The sequence below is a fragment of the Oncorhynchus clarkii genome, chromosome 24, assembly GCF_045791955.1.
Source record: "Oncorhynchus clarkii lewisi isolate Uvic-CL-2024 chromosome 24, UVic_Ocla_1.0, whole genome shotgun sequence".
Lineage (NCBI taxonomy): Eukaryota > Metazoa > Chordata > Actinopteri > Salmoniformes > Salmonidae > Oncorhynchus > Oncorhynchus clarkii.
The window spans coordinates 17,270,602-17,293,663 of NC_092170.1; the positions used below are offsets into that span (position 1 = coordinate 17,270,602).

At 41.8% G+C, this 23,062-nt stretch overlaps 2 protein-coding genes across 3 annotated transcripts; one reads left to right on the plus strand and one right to left on the minus strand.

Moving 5' to 3' along the window:
- Window positions 1-3,877: 3,877 nt before the first annotated feature.
- Window positions 3,878-7,832, minus strand: LOC139382912 (beta-crystallin B3-like). The gene is made up of 6 exons (XM_071127175.1): window positions 7,736-7,832; window positions 6,618-6,691; window positions 6,308-6,426; window positions 4,850-4,982; window positions 4,518-4,660; window positions 3,878-4,406 (listed from the first exon to the last, which is right to left on the minus strand). Exons 1-6 carry the CDS (start codon window positions 7,830-7,832, stop codon window positions 4,238-4,240), a joined length of 735 nt encoding a protein of 244 aa, XP_070983276.1. The 3' UTR covers window positions 3,878-4,237.
- Window positions 7,833-11,437: 3,605 nt separating this feature from the next.
- Window positions 11,438-15,234, plus strand: LOC139382954 (crystallin, beta A1a). 2 transcript variants are annotated; one of them, XM_071127227.1, is made up of 6 exons: window positions 11,438-11,513; window positions 12,355-12,418; window positions 12,638-12,756; window positions 13,092-13,233; window positions 13,714-13,856; window positions 14,942-15,234. In XM_071127227.1, the coding sequence occupies exons 2-6, from the start codon at window positions 12,380-12,382 to the stop codon at window positions 15,087-15,089; spliced, it is 591 nt and encodes a 196-aa protein (XP_070983328.1). In that variant the 5' UTR covers window positions 11,438-11,513; window positions 12,355-12,379; the 3' UTR covers window positions 15,090-15,234. The 2 variants fall into 2 exon arrangements, with proteins under 2 accessions (XP_070983328.1, XP_070983329.1); XM_071127228.1 differs by having other exon boundaries at window positions 11,462-11,504.
- The last annotated feature ends 7,828 nt before the right edge of the window (window positions 15,235-23,062 follow it).

A 23,062-nucleotide genomic window follows, 5' to 3' on the forward strand; every position in this document is an offset into this window, starting at 1 on the left:
GGTTTACATAATGCAGAACGAGAGAGGAAGGAAGGATGCGGTGGGTCGTCAGCGCTCATACGAAAGCATCATAAGCCGTTCATGCAAATACCTATCAACTCAATTGTGAGCAAGATATTCTCACAAGCTGAATGCTTTCACCCTGCATGCATGTCTGCTGTGACCAACCAGCACATGGACATGCGCTCCCGCATTGAACAGCCTATGACTAATATATTGTTTACTGTAACTTCCAATCGATTTATGACATGATCATTACACGATTCCCAGAAACTGTAAAAACGGCCACTTAGCCAGTGTAGGTTATGTCAAGCAGTTTGTCCCTTTTTATTGGATTACATCCATTACTATCCACATGTGTATATCCATTTTACATGTTTGAAGGTGAACTATTGCAGTTATTTATAATATCTACAGAAATCAGCTATTCAGACAGCTTTTTCGGCACATTCTTACCATAATTATTTATGTGAATAATGTAACATCCTTACATATCTGGCTCATGTGGTTGTGTATTCTACATCACCATGAATGGTCCAGTAAGAAGCCATTAAGTTGTTTTTGTAGCCATATTGGAAAAGGGCTTCTGTGGGGTTAGTGAGTGAATTCTGTGATGGCCATATATGTACAAATCTTTTTCTTTAAAACCCTGTTCTAGCTGAATGTGTGCAAGTTGGTGCCTCTATCACCAAAGTTACAATCCTAAAACACACACGACCGGAGAAAAGTTTTACAACTCCTACTGATTCAAGGGCTTTTCTTTATTTGTTTTTACTATTTTCTACATTGTAGAATAATAGTGAAGACATAACGAATATGAAATAACACATATGGAATCATGTAGTAACCAAAAAAGTGTTAAACAAATCTAAATATATTTTATATTTTATATTCTTCAAATAGCAACCCTTTGCCTTGATGATAGCTTTGCACACTCTTGACATTCTCTCAACCAGCTTCATGAGTTAGTCACATGGAATGCATTTCAATTAACAGGTGTGTCATGTTAAAAGTTAATTTGTGGAATTTATTTCCTTCTTAATGCGTTTGAGCCAATCAGTTGTGTTGTGACAAGGAAGGCGTGGTATACAGAAGATAACCCTATTTGGTAAAAGACCAAGTCCATATTATGGTAAGAACAGCTCAAATAAGCAAAGAGAAACGACAGTCCATCATTACTTTAAGACATGAAGGTCAGTCAATACAGAACATTTCAAGAACTTTGAAAGTTTCTTGAAGTGCAGTTGCAAAAACCATCAAGCGCTATGATGAAACTGGCTCTCACGAGGACTGCCACAAGAAAGGAAGACCCAGAGTTACCTCTGCTGCAGAGGATGAGTTCATTAGCGTTACCAGCCTCAGAAATTGCAGCCCAAATAAATGCTTCACAGAGTTCAAGTAATAGACACATCTCAACATCAACTGTTCAGAGGAGACTGTGTGAATCACGCCTTCATGGTTTAATTGCTGCAAAGAAACCACTACTAAAGAACACCAATAACAAGAAGAGACTTGCTTGGGATAGGAAGCACAAGCAATGGACATTAAATCAGTGGAAATGTGTCCATTGGTCTGATGAGTCCAAATTGGAGATTTTTGGTTCCAACCGCTGTGTCTTTGTGAGATGTGGTGTGGATGAACAGATGATCTCCGCATGTGTATTTCCCACCGAGAAGCATGGAGGAGGAGGTGCTATGGTGTTGGGGTGCTTTGCTGGTGACACTGTCTGTGATTTATTTAGAATTCAAGGCACACTTAACCAGCATGGCTGCCACAGCATTCTGCAGCAATACGCCATCCCATCTGGTTTGGGCTTAGTGAGACTATCATTTGTTTTTCAACAGGACAATGACCCAACACACCTTCAGACTGTGTAATGGTTATTTTACCAAGAAGGAGAGTGATGGAGTGCTGCATCAGATGACCTGGCCTTCACAATCCCCCGACCTCAACCAAATTGAGATGGTTTGGGATGAGTCAGACCGCAGAGTGAAGGAAAATCAGCCAACAAGTGCTCAGCATATGTGCTAACTCCTTCAAGACTGTTGGAAAAGCATTCCAGGTGAAGCTGGTTGAGAGAATGCTTACAGTGTGCAAAGCTGTCATCAAGGAAAATGGTGGCTACTTTGAAGAATCTGAAATATAAAATATATTTTGGTTACTACATGATTCCATATGTGTTATTTCATAGTTTTGACGTCTTCATTATTATTCTACCATGTAGAAAACAGTAAAAATAAAGAAAAACCCTTGAATCAGTAGGTGTTCTAAACTTTTGACCTGTAGTGTAGCTGCCCCATTTCATGGAATTCTATGGCGAAGCTTCCAAGATTCTAATGTCAATGGCACAATATAGGCAATATTTAAACAATAGTTGCAGCGGATTCTTTCAAAGTTGGTTATATTATATATAATTTGAATGGTAATTTCATGGCCTTTCAGAACCACTTGTCAAACAAAGTTTGAAATGTATCAGGGTTCCTGTTTTAAAGCCATTTATACAGGTAATTCATTCTGATATGTACCCTAGAGGTCAGAGGTCAAATTTCTGTTGACCTGAACTTTCTGAAAATGTGTCTGATGGATAACTGTGAATAAGCTTTCCAATTATATATGATTAAAGGGTATAAGCGAGAAATAACTTGTTGTATACTTACATTGTTCATCATATGGTAAATTCCCAATGGGAAAACAATTATTGGGATGGAGGGATGAAAGATAGAGTGACAACACACAGAAAGCTACCATTGCTGCACTATCACACATTTTCCAACTCTATGGACATAGACTTTCCAGAAAATCACTATGACAAATCATCGGCCCAACGAGCCCAACGGCCCAAATTTGGGGGTCTGGCTCATGGACTATTTGTCTGATTGCATGAACATGACCTGGTTACAATTGGTCGCTGTTGATGTTGATGCAGGATTGCCTTTGTGAGGATATCTATATTGAGTACAATAATTGTTTGAATGTTCAGCATAGTTCAGATTAAAATGTGGGACAAACACCACAGACAATCATAAAACACACAAGAGAACAAAAAGTCAAACAAGCAACTTGACATGAGCCACTGACTGCATGTCCAGCACTGAGGTTAGGAAGCTTTATCAATTTCACTTCGTTTTTTTTATTGGAAAGTTTATTTCCAGATGCCAGCATCCCTGAGAAATATATAGTGTATATAACAACATTCCTCTGCAACCCCATCATTAAGAGGGGGAGGGGTCTCCCAAAAGGTTGGCATGTCTAGAAAAACACTACCAGGTAGTCTACAGCAGCCTATCTCCCAATCATACCCCCTAGCTCACTTCCTCCTTCAGACAGCCTCACTGCCTTAAACTGAGTCTGTTACCCTAGACTGAGTGGGTCGTGAGCATAGCGTCACTGCCCTAGATAGAGTGGGTCATTGGAAAGCTTCACTGCCCTCAACCGAGTGGGTCATGGGCATAGCTTTGAAGCCTTGAAGGTAGAATGTCATTAGGGAAATTATGGTTGAGGTGGAATCCCTAGACTAGATGGTGGCCATGGGGAGAGTACATTGGTAAACAGTGTCTCCCTGTGGATGATTGAGCTCACTGTAGGGCACGGACACAGCACAGAGCTGGCAGCTGTCCATGGTAGTTTAGGGACTGGCTTGAGTGGAGTGTCTAGTATCTCTACTCTCTAAAATCATTCACAGATTGCAGGAGGGTAGAGCATTGTAATGAACAGGCTTATTCGGCATCATTTGGTATATAGCTAAGAAACAAGTAAGTAAGATGTATAAAATCAATGGGTTTGCAGATATGGAAACAAACTAGTGAACACAAACTAATGAAGCTATATAACTTCTTAAAATCTTTGTTAACTAATTCCCTTTACCCCATTAAAATCCCCTCACGCTATAATTCTGTCAGGTCTTGGAACAGAGAGTACAGCTTTCAGTTTCACCAGTATTATTATATTCAGGCATTGTGGAAGTCAGCAGCAGGTGAACTGCAGTAACAACCTTTTCCCAGTAGGTGGCAATGTCTTCATTCAGCGATTGTGCAATACAGTACACACACCCTGAATGTTACAACTAGTAAGTGATTGAGGTGTAGCCAGTGATGTTATGTTATTAGCTGTTAGCTTATGTTGGCTGTGTGGAGATCCAAGATGGAACTCTAGACTCTGGAATGGTTAGCTCCAGGGCTAGCCAGACCCCTTCCTCTCTGTCCTGCTGGCCCACAACCCGTCGCCTGCCTGGCCCCATCTAGACGGTCCACTCAAAGCAGCCTCTGCGATGTGTCTGCATATCCCTCACTCTACGGATGGACTGGATCTGGGGATGGTGGGCGCCCCACTCGTTCCAATGCTTGAAGACGGCGCACTCGAACACGTACTGGTAGCCACGGTAACCGGGGTACTGATAGCCAACCCAACTGTCACCCAGGGAGATGGATGGAGAAAATGAGAGAGAGTTAATGGAAGTTAACAACGCCTTAAATCAAATGGATGGGTAGATTGATTGATAAGTTAATGTGTCAACTCACGTTCCACCAGTGACCTGGATGCTGGCCACACGGTCCTGGAAGCCATAGGACCACAGACTCGGGATATCCTCATCACAAACTTCCATCTTACGGCCCTCAAAGTTATTACACTCAAATAGGCATATCTTGTGGTCCTGGGTGTCCTGTAGGAATAGAGGGACAGAGAGAGGGATGTTAGCAATAGAGTTTACCCACTTATTCAGCCACAGCCCCCAGACGAGGAGGGGAAGCCACTTAGACTAGAGTATTGATGTAGGGATGTAGTGATTGATGGATGGATGGATGGCTGGATGGATGGATGGATGGATGGATTAATGTATGGATAGACTCACCATGCGAACAGGCCTGACGGACATGAAGCGGTCACACCTATAGCTGTTGCTCCAGGTATCCCAGCGGGGGTACTCTCCCTTCTCCAGCATGAACATCTCTCCACTCAGGTTCTGCTGCTCATAGCCCACCCAGCTGCATGGGGAATTTATACAAGTGTTACAGCACAACTATAACACACTTATACTGAATTAACACAACTATCTTATAAACATGATCAGAAGCCTTAAGGCTAGGGATAGCTAAGTGATTTCAAGGTTCTTAGGCGACATCATGTTAGATAAGAATGATTCTGCAAGCTTTCTTCTGGACACGCTCCAGCTAACAACTTTACTCTAATGACTCAAATAATACACTACATGACCAAAAGTATATGGACACCTGCTCACTGAAAATCTCATTCCAAAATAATGGGCATTAACATGGAGTTGGTCCCCCTTTGCTGCTATAACAGCCTCCACTCTTCTGGGAAGGCTTTCCATTAGATGTTGGAACATTGCTGTGGGGACTTGCTTCCATTCAGCCACAAGAGCATTAGTGAGGTTGCTGAAACAGGAAAGGGCCTTCCCCAAACTGTTGCCACACAGTTGGAAGCACAGGATTGTCTAGAATGTCATTGTATGCAGTAGCATTAAGATTTCCCTTCACTGGAACTAAGGGGCCTAGCCCGAAATATGAAAAACAGCCCCAGAACATTATTCCTTCTCCACCCAACTTTACAGTTGGCACAATGCATTCGGGCAGGTAGTGTTCTCCTGGCATCCACCAAACCCAGATTTGTCCGTTGGACTGTCAGATGGTGAAGAGTGATTCATCACTCCAGAAAACACATTTCCACTGCTCCAGTCAAATGGTGGCAAACTTTACACCACTCCAGCTGATGCTTGGCATTGCACATGGTGATCTTATGCTTGTGCGGTTCCTCGGCCATGGAAACCCATTTCTTGAATCTCCCAACAAAAAGTTATTGTGCTGATGTTGCTTCCCGAGGTAGTTTGGAACTCGGTAGTGAGTGTTGCAACCGAGGACAGTCCATTTTTAATCGCAACGCACTTCATTTTGTGTGGTAGGCTACACAGCTTTGAGATTGTGTGGCCTACCACTTCGCGGCTGAGTTGTTATTACTCCTAGATGTTTCCCCTTCAAAATAACAGCACTTACAGTTGACCGGGGCAGCTCTAGCAGGGCAGAAATTTGACGAACAGACTTGTTGGAAAGGTGGCATCCTATGACGGTGCCATGTTGAATGTCACTGAGCTCTTCAGTACTGCCAATGTTTGTTTATGGAGATTGCATGGCGGTGTGCTCGATTTTATACACCTGTCAGCAACGGGTGTGGCTGAAATAGTCAAATACACTCATTTGAAGTGGTGTCCACATACTTTTGTATATATAATGTATGAATCCCACGGAATAGTTTCTATCTTCTATGTAAACAGATGCAGTTAGGCATGACGTACGGTCCACACTCCACCCTGATGGAGCCGATCTTCTCGAAGCCCTTCTCACACAGGTTACGGCACTCAGTGATGCACTCCATCATACGACCCTGGAAGTTCTCAAACTCAAACAGGTACATCTGAAAAGATAGACAATATCACAGCATGATTATTTACTGTAATAAGTTATAATATAACACTGTTAATGATTTGATATGGATATCATTGATCAAGATGCTTGTCTTGGGCCTTTATAACAACTGGAAATGCTGTATCTTGGCTAGAGATTGCATTATTAGAGTAGTTTGTAAAAATAAATGTGAAGACCTACTTTGTGGGCACGCAGCCCCATGGCTGGGTGGCTCCCAATGCTGCCCTGGGCTCCAGAGTGGGACATGGTCGAATCTGTGGCCGAACAGGAAGAGATTGAGAGAAATAAAGAGGGAGAGAGGTTAAAGCCAAGCCTCTTGGAAAAACAACTTCATTTGACATCCATATTGTGACACTCATTTTGGTCATTTGGCAGACACCCTTATCCAGACAAACTTACATGAGCAATTAGGGTTAAGTGCTTTGCTCAAGGGAACATCAACAGATTTTTCACATTGTTGGCTCAGAGATTCAAACCAGCAACCATTCGGTTAATGGCACAATGCCCTTAAACACTAAGCTACTTGCAACCCACCCCCCAGCTGTGTATCTATTCAACAGGCCCCCGGCCCCCTAGCGTCATATATCTGTACAGCTGAATAGATATCAATGAGAGATTGCAAAGAAGAATGTTTCCTACCAGAGAAAAAAATACCAACCAAATTTCAATATTCGTCTTTTGGCAAAAATCCATATTAAAACGCACTTCCCCACCCAAACTGTTAATACGAACATAATCTACTTTTATCTTGTATCAAGTATTTAATCTATACTGGTTTAGAGGATCTTTGTCTCTTTTCTCTACTCCAAAACACATTTTGATGTTAAAGCCTGTTCTTAGAGACTTGCCTGCACAATTTACCCCCACTAAATATTATATCTATTCCGTAAATAGCAATTGCTCTGTGAAAAAATGCAATCTCCAAAGATCCTTTTTAAACAACTTATTCAAGCATACTTTTCTTACAATTACTAAATTCAGTGGCACTGAGCACACTTTCATCTGCCAGATGCAGGGAGGCTTGTCATGTCGTATTACTGAGCTGAAAGGAGATCACAATCAAACTTGGCCTCGCATCTCACTGACTGCCATTTCCCCATTAAATGAACCACAGAACAGACAGAATGTCAAAGTATTGCAAAACTTCGCTGTCTTGATATAAGATAGAGTATATCCCAGAGTTAATTGAAGTAAAAAACTTTTTGACAGTCCCTGATTTAGGTCAAGGGACGAAGAGACCCCACCTTTGCCCCCCCCATCTCTCGCTCACAACCCCCTTCCCTGAGCGTGAATCTCACCAAGTGGCTGCTTGTCAGGTACAAGGGAGGAATGGACATCCAGATGGATAAGCCTAAGAGTTGGAATCAGGCCCCCAGAGTAGGGATATATATACATTTACATCCCCACGCCGACTATTGGGCCGGGATCCCACCTCGTCATTGGATGAGCGGGGTTCTCTTTAGGTGCGGAGGGCGGGTCAGGGGTCATGTATGCTGATCTCAACTGAGCCGTGCTGAGTCGGCTGCTCGCTTTGTTGTCCTGCGCTACTGTGGGGTCCTGGACACACAGCCACCATCATCAGCAGAATGTACTCTCTCTCTCTCTCTCTCTCTCTCTCTCTCTCTCTCTCTCTCTCTCTCTCTCTCTCTCTCTCTCTCTCTCTCTCTCTCTCTCTCTCTCTCTCTCTCTCTCTCTCTCTCTCTCTCTCTCTCTCTCTCTCTCTCTCTCTCTCTCTCTCTCTCTCTCTCTCTCTCTCTCTCTCTCTCTCTCTCTCTCTCTGAGCAAGCAATGTGCTGACCTATTGTGTGTAGAACCGGCATACAGGGAGGCGGGCACGCATGCGCGCACACACACACACTCACACACACGCACACACACAAACACACAAACAAACACAAACACACAAACTTCACACAGTTAGGTGTTTGCTAGGTTTTGTTTTCTGCCATAGTGTGGGACACCTCAACGGGACGGTAGTGTGTGCCAGACTGCTAACATCTTTTACAGTAAGAGGAACACAGCAAAAGGACTTGACACCCATGTCATTTTACAATTCTAGAATGTTTTACAGTGAAACAGGCAGAACCGGTCTGCCGGAGGCATAACATATTATTGGCCTGGCCTAAGTGGAAATGGTGAAGAAAGCATGTTTGGTAAAGGTGTCACATTATATAATAGCTACAGTATATCAAGATAAGTGGTCAAGTGGATTAGGGTAAAAATAGGGCTTATTGATAATGATGCTTAATATACTCTAAAAGTCTAAGCCGTTGGGGGGGGGGGGGGGGGGGGGGTGCATTGAATAACACATTCATAAATGGGAATAAAGACAGTAAAACATTTATCATAAGGAATAAGGTTTTGAAGTGTCTGTCCTATATCTAGGAGACATAATATATATATAATTTTTTATTATATATATATATATATATATATTTTTTTTGTTGTTGAAACAAAACTACCCCTGTACTTCCATTTATTTGTATGGGTTACCTTCAGACGAGTCTGTGACACTTATGGAGTCATATTAGTTTCTAGCCCAAACGGTTCGATTTTTTGGGATGTCTCATGGTCTGACAAACACGACTGTAGATCGACCACCTTCCACCGCAGATGTGGATGTGCTGGATTGAGACGACGCCCATACGGTTCAACTCTACCATTGAAATCGTGATGGTGCCTCTATGTCACCAAAAGAGAGGTGTTCAGTATGAAATACACTCCCTTCTAGATGTGCTGGGTGGTACCACCTCAAGGCTTACTATAAAAGCAGATGACAGCGCGCCTTATTTGGTAAGCAACCTGGTCTCAGAGCATTTTGTATTATTCTGTACGTAAAACCAAGACATTCCATTTAGAATGATATGTTATGTTTCGTATGGTATGTATTAATTTGTGGACGTCCATCACCCATTTCATATGATATGTTACGAATTACAATTCATATTATGAATATGCAAAGCATACAATATGTTACGAATTCGCAAAATGTGTGATATGTTAAAAATTCTAGCTAGGTGGCTAACATTAGCTAGCTGCTAACTTTAGCTAGGCTAGGGGTTAGGGTTAAGGATAGGATTAAGTTTAGGAGTTAGGTTAAAGGGTTACGTTTAGGGTTAGGAGAATTTATTAACAATTCCCCCCACCCACAACTTCTCACCTGAATGCATTTTGCTTTAATTTGAAGGTGTTTGGCAAAGGATGAAATTGTGGTTGAGAGTTACCCTTTAAGCAACATTTTCTCTTTTAGTATTTCTCCAGTAGGTTTCCTCAAGGATAAAGCCTGCACTTACATGTTAAAGATAATAAAACAAAAACACTACAGTAAATACTACAGTAATGTCTGCAAAAATACTACAGTAAATACCATAGTATACTACAGTCAGCAAAAACACTACAGTAAATACTACAGTATACTACAATCTTCAAAAACACTACATTAATTACTGTAGTATATACTACAATTTTTTTTACTACAGTATTCACTGTACTGTTTTGTTAGCAAAAACACTACAGTTGTCACACCTGCTCCCGCTCCCCCTCTCTGGCGCTCTAGGGCGCCAGGTTGCCCATCATTACACACACCTGTCACCATCGTTATGCGCATCAGCGCTACATTGGACTCACATGTACTCCATCACGGTTTTGATTGCCTCCCCTATATCTGTCTATTCCTCAGTTTCATCCCTGTGTCAGCATTATTGTCGTTATGTTTCCCTTGTCCAGAAGCTGTCCTTGTTTCGTTTCATGTTCATTATTCATTAAATGTTCACTCCCTGTACTTGCTTCTCATCTCCCAGTGTCTGTCCTCACAACAGTGAATGGAGCCAGCAGCATACCATCCTGCATCCGACTTTTGGCTTGCCTCTCAAGCGAAACAGCGTTGATCCTGGATGGGTGACCAGATGTTGCTGGAAGAGATGTTGGAGGGTGAGTAGGAGACAGTCTTTCTTCTGGTCAAAAAATAAAATAAAAATTCCAATGCCCCAGGGCAGTGATTGGGGACATTGCCCTGTGTAGGGTGCTTTCTTTCAAATGGGACGTTAAACGGGTGTCCTGACTCTCTGTGGTCACTAAAGATCCCATGGCACTTATTGTAAGAGTAGGGGTGTTAACCCTGGTGTTCTGGTTAAATTCCCAATCTGGCCCTCATACCATCATGGCCACCTAATCATCCCCAGCTTCCAATTGGCTCATTCATCCCCCCTCCTCTCCCCTGTAACTTATTTTCCCTAGGTTGTTTCTGTAGATGAGAATGTGTTCAAAGTCAACTTACCTGGTAAAAAAAATAATGCAGGAAAGTCAGCAAAAACACTAAAGTGAATACTATAGTATTTATACCATAGTATACTATAGTATTTTTTTAACTTGGGAAGGGCTTCTGAAGAGCGCTGTATCTTGTTAGTTTGTTGAGCACACGTGTTTTCTTTAATTATAAAGCTTAATATCACTCATCATGAGAGTGTAAGTGTAAGTCATAGGTGCCTCAGAACATCTGATAGGGTATAGCTGAGATTTTTTAATGTGTTTTTATTGATGGATGATATTAATCTGATGGTTATGTTCACAGCATTACAATAACAGTGTGTTCAATACTGACCAATTGTCATCCAAAAAACACATTTTTAAATGGTTAGATTTTTGGTACATCCTCCTTCTGACGTGTCTCCCTATCTTTTTCCTCAACAGCATATACATTAACTACTGCAAGCATGTCGTGGGTTAGGGGCTGGGCTATGACCAGGGCAGGGCTGGGCCAGGACTGGGTGTAGTCTATGTCTGTATAATCATGGGGTCCGGACAGTTGTCCAGGGGCTTGAGCTAATCGGCACTGGGCACGGTGCCCTGCGTCCAGACCAGTACACCAACACACCGTGGCTTTAGAGAGCCTAAAGCCCTGTGGCTCAGTATGGAACAATGGAGGGCCCAGTAATGTGCTGACTCCTAGCCCGTCCTGCAGGCCTGGGCTCCATTCACCACCACTCTGTATAAATAGGCCCGTTTACTCAGGGGTCAGGACATCGTTTTGTGGAGCCCCCCGTGAGCGCTACACAGCTATTTTTTGGGGTAGGTCAGGTAAGCCCTCCATCTTTAGACCGTTCAGCCTATAGCCTTTTGCCAGCATTGTTGTCCATTTTCATTGTCCTGTTTTTTCCTTTACTGTTTTCTGCTGAGTCTTGGGAATGTATAGAAAGGGTCATATGCTCACAAACACATAGGACACACACACATACTCTAAATGGACACACCAATCGTCATCACTGTCAACATCATGCACTGTCAACATCACACTAGAATGCTACTGTATGTATGCTGTGACGCCATCAACAGCATAGTTTATGTTACACACTCAGAGTGTAACAATTGCATGACTTACAGGCACATGATACAATGAGAATTGAATTTATAGCAACTAATAAAGCACAACATCATTATCACGTCATTCAGAAATGTGGATGGATGCTTTGCATTGTTCTACTTTGTTTGTGGTATTACATACCAACGTTAGATACCATGTATACCTATGTATTGAAGAGGAGTTTCAGTATTATACTATGGTATTTGCACTTCTCGATTGGTATCTGTGTCCTACTTTCTATCAACGCTCTGGCTTTAGCTAGCTGTTTTTGTGGTGTGCCTCTCCTCCCTCACCCTTATGTGCATTGTATTATCATCAGCAAAAGCACAGGGCAGTGCTTTGTTTGGGTTTGTCTCTAGCATAGTCTATAGTCCCTACGACATGAGCATAACCATAACATTAATATATTTGGGCATTAGCTGCTGGGCACAGACTGATGCAAGAGCTCGAGCTGACTGGAGATGAGGTTCATGGTGGTTTAGTCATGTCAGCCCTGGTCTCCCTGTAAGACCAAACAGAAATGTGACTCTGCATGACTGTGTGCTTTCTGCACTGCAGGTCAATTTTTACTGAGATATCAAACATGGCGCTGACTACTCCTAACCCAATGGGACCATGGAAGGTGAGTCAATGTTGTGTATACCATGTTTCCACAACAATTGAACTACGTTCCACAACCTTTCACATTTTTCATAAAAAGTCTTAAGAGGAGGAAAAAGGAAATCTTTGCACACAGCAGTGCGTTCTCTAGCAGAGACACTGGTTGTGTTAAAAACACATTTGAAAAAACATCAATAATGGTTTGGAAAATTGCAAATATGCACTATATCCTCTGTTCTAGATCACAGTCTACGACCAGGAGAACTTCCAGGGAAAGCGTATGGAGTTCACTGCTTCCTGCCAGAACATCATGGAGTGTGGCGTGGACAACATTCGCTCACTGAAGGTCGAGTGTGGAGCGTAAGTCAGCCAGCCCCCCAAAATACAAAGACATCTACATACTGAAGGATATTTATCTCCCTGACAGGTTACACATTATCCTTCAGGGGCCAGGGGACTATTGCTCAGGCAACCATTTCTAAGGGATACTGATAGACATATACTGTATCATGGACAAACACAATTTAATAAGAAAACATGACAAAGTCTTGCCCCACCCTTGCATCTATCCACATGAACGTCTGTCTGTCTGTCTGTCTGTCTGTCTGTCTGTACCATTTGTCTCTCTATCCTCTCTATGTCTCTCTGTCACTCTTTGTCTCGCTATCTATCTATCTCTCTCTCTGTATGTGTAGCTGGGTTGGGTACGAGCACTCCAGCTTCTCTGGGCAGCAGTTTGTGTTGGAGCGTGGAGAGTACCCTCGCTGGGAGTCCTGGAGTGGCAGCAACGCCTACCACATTGAGAGGTTGATGTCCTTCCGCCCAGTCTGCTCTGCCGTGAGTGTACTAGTCAAGCCTACTTCCTGTTCCTACCGGACCAGGCCAGACAGACACTCTCTTCTGTGGGCTACGTTCCAATATTCATTGAAGAATTCTGCTTAGAATGCCCAATACATTGATTAATTCACATAATATGCTAGTACAGATAATGGAACACAGGCCTGATATTGGCACAGAAGCCAGGGTTCTGGTCTCAGTCCATGTCTCTGGCTCTTGTGACTGACACTGACAGAGTCTGGCTCTACTCACTGTTACTGACACTGACATTATTACATTTAACAGATACAAGTAGCTATCCTTAGTAGCCTCTACCAGCGTTATTGAAAGCACTAAATAACAAAGTGAATAAAACACTGTTTTATAAAGATTTCCTACTTTCCCTCATAATTCTACACAGTATATATTTTGTAAATAGTTCTGAGAGAAACAGGTTAAATGTAACATGACATTTCCCACTCCTCTCTCTGAACTGCATAGAACCATAAGGAGTCCAAGATTGTGGTGTTTGAAAGGGAGAACTTCATTGGCAAGCAGTGGGAGATGAACGATGACTACCCCTCCCTGCAGGCCATGGGCTGGGGCAACAACGAGATCGGATCCATGCAGGTCCAGAGTGGAGCGTAAGTAGCAGGAGTAGAAACCCTGGCTTCCTTTTTCACACTACAGAAGACTACGCTCATAATAATCAGAAATAGCAGAATCAGTTGTGTCTAGTGGTCAGGAGACAAACTGCTAAAAAATGTGTAATGTGCAGTAAGAACTAAATTCATTGTAATAACTATATAATTAAAATCTATTTTAATAACTAGATAAACTTTGAGAGGATAATCCTTTCTGTCATTGATCATAATAGAACTAAGCGAAAAACAATTTCAGGCCTGAAATGATGAATTATCTAAATGAGTGTCTTGTGACCTTACTGACCTCTCTCTGTCAAATGTGTTAAAGGGACACTATGGTGAAACATTTGAAACAATGAGCTATTATTATATGGTGTCCCTGGATATTATACAGAGGACTAACATGCACTGTAGAGGCTAACTCTTTCTGATCTACAAGTGTCTAGACTCTAGAGCAGGGATGGACAACTTTGATGGGGGTGGGGGCCACAAACAAAATCGGAACACCATCATGAGGGACTATAGTGGCTGGGGGTTTTGCATACCCACATCCATACGCACACTTTTAGTCAGACCCGGCCCTTAGAGAAATTTTGTTGGACCCCCCCCCCCCAGCTTGCGAGCAAAACATTTTAGCAGCCTCCTCTTGACAGCGAAGACAAACGTTTTTCAGTTAATCTTCTGCAATTCTACTCATTTTGCCGTTGGGCGGAGAGAAAAATTTGCCGTTTTTAATATGATATCTGATGATCAAAGGAAGACCACCGGTCGGTAATTCGACCATGATTACTACAACTTTATATAGCTGGCAGCTAGAATAACTTACCAATCTAAAAAAAATGTTAGCTGACAGGTGCTAATTGAGTGACAGTCAGTGACTGACATAACAAGAGAAAAACTGCTGAAATTGCACCAAGTTTTGAAATTACACCTTCAGTATTTCTTAGATTTTTTGTGGAACTTGATCTGCGGCCGTACAAAAGTGGCCGCCATTTGCCCACCCTTGCTCTACAGAGTAAGGGCTCGGGCTTGTTTCCTGGTATTTTATCACTTTACCCTCTTCCTCTCTCCCTCTCCCCCATTAGCTGGGTATGCTACCAGTTCCCCGGTTACCGTGGCTACCAGTACATCATGGAGTGCGACCGTCATGGCGGAGAGTACAAACACTACAGGGAGTGGGGCTCCCACGCTCAGACCTTCCAGGTCCAGTCTCTGCGTCGCATCCAGCAGTGAGAGCTTCCACAGCCTTCTCCCTCTTTCACCCTTCCTCCTCTCCTCTCCCTTCTCCTCCTCCTCTTATCCCTCCTCCACCCTATCATTCCAAGCTTGGCCAGTAGTCCTGTCAGACCTCCAAGACCAACGCTTCCTGACGCTTCTGGTGCTCCACAGTGACAAACATGTTTACAGCACTTTTGTTTTTTTCCATCGCTTAAAGAATAAAAACAAGAGAAGAAGATACGCCCCACAGCAAGCGGAGAGAAGGGTCTCGGGTGGTGTGGTGGTACGACTCAGGCTTTGATGCTGTTCTTCAGTGTTGTCACAGGGAATTCATAGCCACAGTGATCAATAAAGAGAGAATGAGCAACACAAATAAACAGCGATACAAGAGTGCTATTAACCTGCTCAAGTGTCTTTACTCTTTTCACTGTCTTTTGTCTCTACTCTCCACTTGCATCTTTTCTTCGCAGTCTCAGCCTTTTCCTCTGTAGGCTACTACTTTGTAATGAAGGCTTCACTATCTGTAATAGAGGTTAGAAGAGTTGATTATGTCAATAAGCACCTGCGTACCATATAAAAGAGCTATAATCTACTGGTTCACGTTCAGCATCAGGTTTTCCGGTCACTATAAACTGGGGACAAATTGGCAGTGGTGTAAAGTACTTAAGAAAAAATACTTTAAAGTACTACATACGTCGTTTTTTTAGGTATCTGTACTTTACTATTTATATTTCTTACAACTTTTTTGTTTACTCCACTACATTCCTAAAGAAAATAATGTACTTTCTACTCCATACATTTTCCCTGACACCCAAAAGTACTCGTTACATTTTGAATGCTTAGCATTAAGTAAAAGTCTAAAAGTATTTGGTTTTAAATATACTTAAGTATCAAAAGTAAACATAATTGCTAAAATATACTTAAGTATCAAAGGTAAAAGTAAAAGTATATATCTTTTCAAATTCTTTATTTAAAGCAAACCAGGTGGCATAATTTTCTTGTTTTTTAAATTCACGGATAGCCAGGGGAACGCTCCAACACTCAGACATCATTTACAAATTAAGCATGTGTTTAATGAGTCTGCAAGATCAGAGGCAGTAGGGATGACCAGGGATGTTCTCTTCATAAGTGTGTGAATTTTTCTGTCCCGCTAACCATTCAAAATATAATGAGTACTTTTGTGTTTCAGGGAAAGATTTGGAGTAAAAAGTACATCATTTTGTTTAGGAATGTAGTGAAGTAAAAGTAGTCAAAAATATAAATAGTAAAGTAAAAATACCCCCCAAAAATACTTAAGTAGTACTTTCAAGTAATTTTACTTAAGTACTTTACACCACTGCCGTCTGGTTTGCTTAATATAAGGAATTAGAAATGATTTATCGACATCTAAAAATAAAATATGATTTTGTTTAACACATTTTTGGTTACTACATTATTCCATATGTGATATTTCACAGTTTTGATGTCTTCACTATTATTCTACAATGTAGAAAATAGTAAAAATGAAGAAAAAACCCTTGAATGAGTAGGTGTGTCCAAACCTTTGACTGGTACTGTAAATGTCAATGAGATGAAGTGCAGAAAAGCAGACACTCTATCTCTCTTTCTCGCTCTCTTCATTTTTTCTGTCTCTTCTTATCTCTCTCTCCCTTTCTCTTTTTCTCTTTAGCTGACTGACTGAGAACTCACTGACTAGACATTCAATCTCACACATTGTTACTGGCCCTTATATACTCTACTGGTTGGGCTTTTAATTTGTCTAGATCAGGCCACATCAGACGTGTCCCATAGCGAAGGTCTGTGTGTGTTTATGTATGCTAGACTGTGTACACATCTATAACACTCTCTATCAGACACAGAAAGTTGAGAGGTCATTGCAAGAGACTGGAGTAGGGGATTGCAATTGAGGGGATAACAAGCAATGGAGGAATTCTGATTGGAGAAAATAAAGCTTTTGAGAGTGTGATAGGCTGTCCATCAGTCCTGCTGCTTGTGACCTTTGAATGAGTAGGTGTGTGCAAACTTTTGACTGGTACAGTATGCGGCTCACTTTTTGGCTTCCTCCTTTTTTTGTTCTGATTACTGCCATTGGGATAACAGATCTGAGCATCGGTGAGGCTTGTCAGAACCAACACTAATGGTGCTTTCAAGACAACTGGGATCTCTGAAAAAAAATGAGGTTAAATCATGATGTCAGTGATCTCCAGGTCGGAAAGTCAGAGCCATATAAAGATGCCAGAGTTTCCGACTTGGAATTCCGAGTTGGATGACTGCATAATGCCACGGTCAAGTGCTAGTTGAAACTAGGAAACACTAGGAAATTTATTTTTACCCTGAAAAACTCCCAAGTCTTTGCCATTAACAAGCATACCCACACCATGATGCAGCCACCGCCATGCTTGAAAATAAGTTGTCAGTTACTCACATGTGCTGTGTTGGATTTGACACAAACATAAGGCTTTGCATTTAGATCAAAAAGTATATTATATTTTTGCATATACAGGATGCATGTTTTGGAATATTTTCATTCTGTATATTTGTATTCTTCTTTTCACTCTGTCATTTAAGTCATTATTAATAATCATCACAATGGCAGACCGAAAGGAGGGTGGTACGGCACCTCCAGATGCTGTTACAGTGCATTTGGGAAGTTTTAAGATCCCTTGACTTTTTCCACATTTTGTTATGTTACGGTCATATTCTAATAAGGATTAAGTAGTTATTTTTATTCATCAATCTACACACAATACCCCATAATAACAAAGCAAAAACAGGTTTTCAGATTTTTTTTGCAAATGTATAAAAAAATATAAAAAACACATTTACGTAAATATTCGGACTCTTTACTTAGTATTTTGTTGAAACACCTTTGGCAGCGATTACAGCCGAGAGAGTCTTCATGGGTTTGACGCTACAAGTTTGGCACACCTGTATTTGGGGAGTTTCTCCCATTCTTCTCTGCAGATCCTCTCGAGCTCTGTCATTTTTGGATGGGGAGCGTCGCTGCACAGCTATTTTCAGGTCTCTCCAGAGATGTTCGATCGGGTTCAAGTCCGGGCTCTGGCTGGGCCACTCAAGGACATTCAGAGACTTATCCCGGAGCCAGTCCTGCTTTGTCTTGGCTGTATGCTTAGAGTCATTGTTGGAAGGTGAACCTTCGCCCCAGTCTGAGGTCCTGAGCGCTCTGGAGCAGGTTTTCATCAAGGATCTCTCTGTGTTTAGCTCCGTTCATCTATCCCTCAATCCTGACTAGTCTCCCAGTCCCTGCTACTGAAAAACATCCCCACAGCATGATGTTGCCACTACCATGTTTCACCGTAGGGATGGTGCCAGGTTTCCTCCAGACGTAACACTTGTCATTCAGGCCAAATAGTTGAATTTTGGTTTCATCAGACCAGAGAATCTTGTTTCTGTCATGTGGCTTTTACTGAGGAGTGGCTTCTGACTGGCCACTCTACCATAAAGGCCTGATTGGTGGAGTGCTGCAGAGATGGTTGTCCTTCTGGAAAGTTCTCCCATCTCTACAGAGGAACTCTGGAGTTCTGTCAGAGTTCTGTCAGAGTGACCATCGGGGTCTTGGTCACCTCCCTGAGCAAGGCCCTTCTCCCCCGATTGCTCAGTTTGGCCAGGTGGCCAGCTCTTGGAGGAGTATTGGTGGTTACAAACTTCTTCCATTTAAGAATGATGGAGGCCACTGTGTTCTTGGGGACCTTCAATGCTGCTGAAATGTTTTGTTACCCTTCCCCAGATCTGTGCCCCGACATAATCCGGTCTCTGAGCTCTACGAACAATTCCTTAGACCTCATGGCTTGGGTTCTGCTCTGACATGCACTGTCAACTGTGAGACCTTATATATATATATATATATATAGATGTGTGCCTTTCCAAATCATGTCCAATCAATTTAATTTACCACAGGTGGACTCCAAACAAGTTGTAGAAACATCTCAAGGATGATTAATGGAAACAGGATGCACCTGAGCTCAATTTCAAGTTTCATAGCAAAGGGTCTGAATACTTATGTAAATAAGAGATATCTGTTTTTATTTGTAATACATTTACAAAAAATTCGGAACCTGTTTTCCCTTTGTAGTTATGGGGTATTGTGTGTAAATTGATGAGGGAAAAAATGTATTTAATCCATTTTAGAATAAGTCCGTAACGTAACAAAACGTGGAAAAGGTCAAGGGGTCTGAATACTTTCCGAATGCACTGATTGTGCATGCAAAGAGCAGAGAAGCTGTACAAAAACTCACTACTGTAACGGTCCATTTTACAAAGTGGCTCAGTGACTCATGTTTGCATCTCAATGTGAGAAAAACTGTCTGCAAGTATGCTCTCTGTGAGTGCTTCCCATGTCTTGCACCACCTATCACACCTTCACATAAAATATAAAGACATGGCTAAAGGACAATTAGACTTGTGAACATAATCCCTAGCTGTGTGTTGTCATTTTCCATGTTATCAGTTGTCTGTAGCTTGTGAGGTGTGGAAACACTGTTGCCTTTGTGTATTTTGTTTTGTTGCTTTTTGTGCTATTGCTCTGTTTGCGTGCTACGTGTTGCTTGTCCTATGTTGCTCTGTCTGCGTGCTACGTGTTGCTTGTCCTATGTTGCTCTGTCTGCGTGCTACGTGTTGCTTGTCCTATGTTGCTCTGTCTGCGTGCTACGTGTTGCTTGTCCTATGTTGCTCTGTCTGCGTGCTACGTGTTGCTTGTCCTATGTTTCTCTGTCTGCGTGCTACGTGTTGCTTGTCCTATGTTGCTCTGTCTGCGTGCTACGTGTTGCTTGTCCTATGTTGCTCTGTCTGCGTGCTACGTGTTGCTTGTCCTATGTTGCTCTGTCTGCGTGCTACGTGTTGCTTGTCCTATGTTGCTCTGTCTGCGTGCTACGTGTTGCTTGTCCTATGTTGCTCTGTCTGCGTGCTACGTGTTGCTTGTCCTATGTTTCTCTGTCTGCGTGCTACGTGTTGCTTGTCCTATGTTGCTCTGCATGTGCTCACTGCTCATTGTTTGTCTGTATTGTTGTTGTAATTGTTTTTAATAACATGCCCAGGGACTGAGGTTGAAAATTAGTCGGACGGCTAAAACCGACACTTTTACTAAAATGTCGATTAATGTAATTTAAAAATGAAAATAAACTCAAACTCATTGTGGAGTTACTACAATGTTGTTGATCCATCCTCAGTTTTCACCCATCACAGCCATTGAACTCCGTAGCCGTTTTAAAATCAGCAATGGCCTCATGGTGACATCCCTGAGCAGTTGTCTTCCTGTCCGACAGCTCAGTTCAGAACGATGACTATCTGTGATTTGTCTGGGTAGTTTAATACATCATCCACAGCATAATTATTAACTTGACCATGCTTAAAGTGATATTCAATGTCTGATTTGTTATTGTTACCCATCTACCAATTTCTACCTTCTTTATTAGGATTTTGAAAAGCTCACTGGGCTTTGTTGTTGGATCTGTGCTATAAATGTAATACTTGACTGAGGGACCTTACAGATGTTGTATGTATGGGGGACAGAACAGAGGTTAGTCCTAAAAGAAAAATTGCCAACCCCTATTGTTTCACACGGAGTGAGTCCATGGAGCTTATTATGTGATTTGTAAGCCACGTTTTACTTCTGAACTAATTTAGGGTTGCCTAAAGAAAGGGAGTGAATACTTGTGAAACAGCAATTGTTTTATTTAACTTTTATTCATTTGTATACATTTGTTTTCACTTTGACATTGAGTATTTTGTGTAGCTCAATGACAAAAAAACAACAATTAAATCCATTTCAAAACCACTTTGTAACGCAACACAATGTGGAAAAAATCCAAAGGGGTGAATACTTATGATACCCACTATATGTGGTCTCACGTACAGACATTTCTGAAGGCCTGGTTGCCCCAGCTCTACATTAGGTGTTATTCGAAGTAGGGTTGTTTTCCTAAAAGCCAGATAAGGTACCCTGTATTCATAGGCCTAGCAGCTGTATGTGTTTGTAGCTTTTGTCTGGATTCTGGAATGAATCATTTCTTTACTGGCGAATGAGAACAGGGCTGGTTGAGCAACGCAATAGGTCTAAGTAGGTCTAATGCTACAGACATTCATACAAACAGACAGAGAACTACATATGGGCTGGTAGTATGATGAGGCCAATTCTGTGGAATTTCTATGTTTATTATTTTGTTCAGATAATCTGTTCCCATTTGTGTTGTGAGTCTTGTGGTGGGTTTGGTAGAAAGCCTGAGCCCTCTTATGATTATCAAAGTTAGTCAATTATCTACCCGGGCTATGAAGTTAATGTACAAAATCTCCCTGGGAGGCTATTGGACAATAGGCCTAACTGTGTTTTGTTATGCATTATGGCTATATTTTTACTAGCATTGGAAAATGTATCAATTGAAGCTCAAAACAAGTTGAGTGTTTGAAAGAACCAAGAAAGTGTTTGAAAGAACCCAGAACTGGTTTACACTCACACGTTTCGGAATCAGAATGTCCAAAAACCTACAAACCACTACAAGGGCTTATAACAGTAGTGTTACATGAATTCCTGTTCTCCTACCTCTCTGTCCACTACCACTTCAAAGCCTGTGGTTGTAAGTTAAAAGAAGTAGGCCTAACAGGCTTAGTGTATTTTCATGTAACCCCAGACTACCTCTATCTCCTTCCCTTCTTATATTATGTAAAGATCTTACCTGTGAAAGCTGGGGGCTTTTCCCGGGGCTTGGTTCAGGTCAGGTTATGGGCCCGAGGTTACCGAAGAACAGAGGAGGGTGTGTCACTATCACGCAGTGTGTGTACAGTGCTGTAAAAAGGTTTGACCCCTTTCTAATTTTCTCTACTTTTTCATATTTTTAATACTGCATGTTATCAGATCTTCAACCAAAACCTAATATTAGATAAAGGGAACCTGAGTTTACAAATAACAAAAAAATGGATACTTATTTATTTAAGTTATGCAACACCCAATTCCCATGTGGAAATAGTAGTTGCCCCCTTAAACTTAATTACTGGTTGTTCCACCTTTAGCTGCAATGACTGCAACCAAATGCTTCTTGTAGTTTTTGATCAGTCTATTACATCTCTGTGGAGGAATTTTGGAAAGGAGTCAAACCTTTTTACAGCACTGTACACACACAGCGTGATAGTGACACACCCTCCTCTGTTCTTCGGTAACCTTGATGGCCTGACATTCTCCTGTAGAATTCTCTGATACAGAGCAGAAATCATGGTTACTTCAATTAAGGCAAGTCGTCCAGGTCCTGAGGCAGCAAAGCATCTCCAAACCATCACACTACCATCATGCTTGACCATTGGTATGAGGCTCTTTCGCAAGGCATAATGTGACCCAAGTCATCCAAAAAGTTGACTCAAGTTTGCCAAAAAGCACCTGGAAGATCAACAAGACTCTTGGAAGAATTCTCTATGGAAAGAACATGATTCAAAAGTATAACTTTTTGGATGACATGGGTCACATTATGCCTGGCAAAAACCAAACACTGCATTCCACAGTAATTTTTATTATTATTTTACCTTTATTTAACTAGGCAAGTCAGTTAAGAACAAATTCTTATTTTCAATGACAGCCTATGAACAGTGGGTTAACTGCCTGTTCAGGGGCAGAACGACAGATTTGTACCTTGTCAGCTCGGGGGTTTGAACTTGCAACCTTCCGGTTACTAGTCCAACACTCTAACCACTAGGCTACCCTCATACCAACGGTCAGGTGGTGGCAGTGTGATGGTTTGCGGATGCTTTGCTGCCTCAGGACCTGGACGACTTGCCTTAATATAAGGAAGGGGGGAAATACTTTTTCACGACACTGTATATCCTGCCTGATTGAGTTCTGACTGGACCTCGAGCCTTTGTTTGGAGGAGGTTTGCTTTTTGATATGATCTAATATGCCAGGTTGTCATAAGCACATCACATACTGTAGCTGCTGGGTGAAGGGTTAAACAAGAACTTCAGACTACATGTACATTTGAGTCATTTA

Coding starts and splice junctions, on each gene's coding strand:
- LOC139382912 (XM_071127175.1), bottom strand. CDS start 7,832: ATGTATATATATCCCTACTCTGGGGGCCTGATTCCAACTCTTAGGCTT. Junction 6,427..6,617: donor TGGGGCTGCGTGCCCACAAA/GTAGGTCTTCAC, acceptor CTATCTTTTCAG/ATGTACCTGTTTGAGTTTGA. Junction 4,661..4,849: donor CCGTCAGGCCTGTTCGCATG/GTGAGTCTATCC, acceptor CTATTCCTACAG/GACACCCAGGACCACAAGAT.
- LOC139382954 (XM_071127227.1), top strand. CDS start 12,380: ATGGCGCTGACTACTCCTAACCCAATGGGACCATGGAAG. Junction 13,234..13,713: donor TCCGCCCAGTCTGCTCTGCC/GTGAGTGTACTA, acceptor TGAACTGCATAG/AACCATAAGGAGTCCAAGAT. Junction 13,857..14,941: donor ATGCAGGTCCAGAGTGGAGC/GTAAGTAGCAGG, acceptor CTCCCCCATTAG/CTGGGTATGCTACCAGTTCC.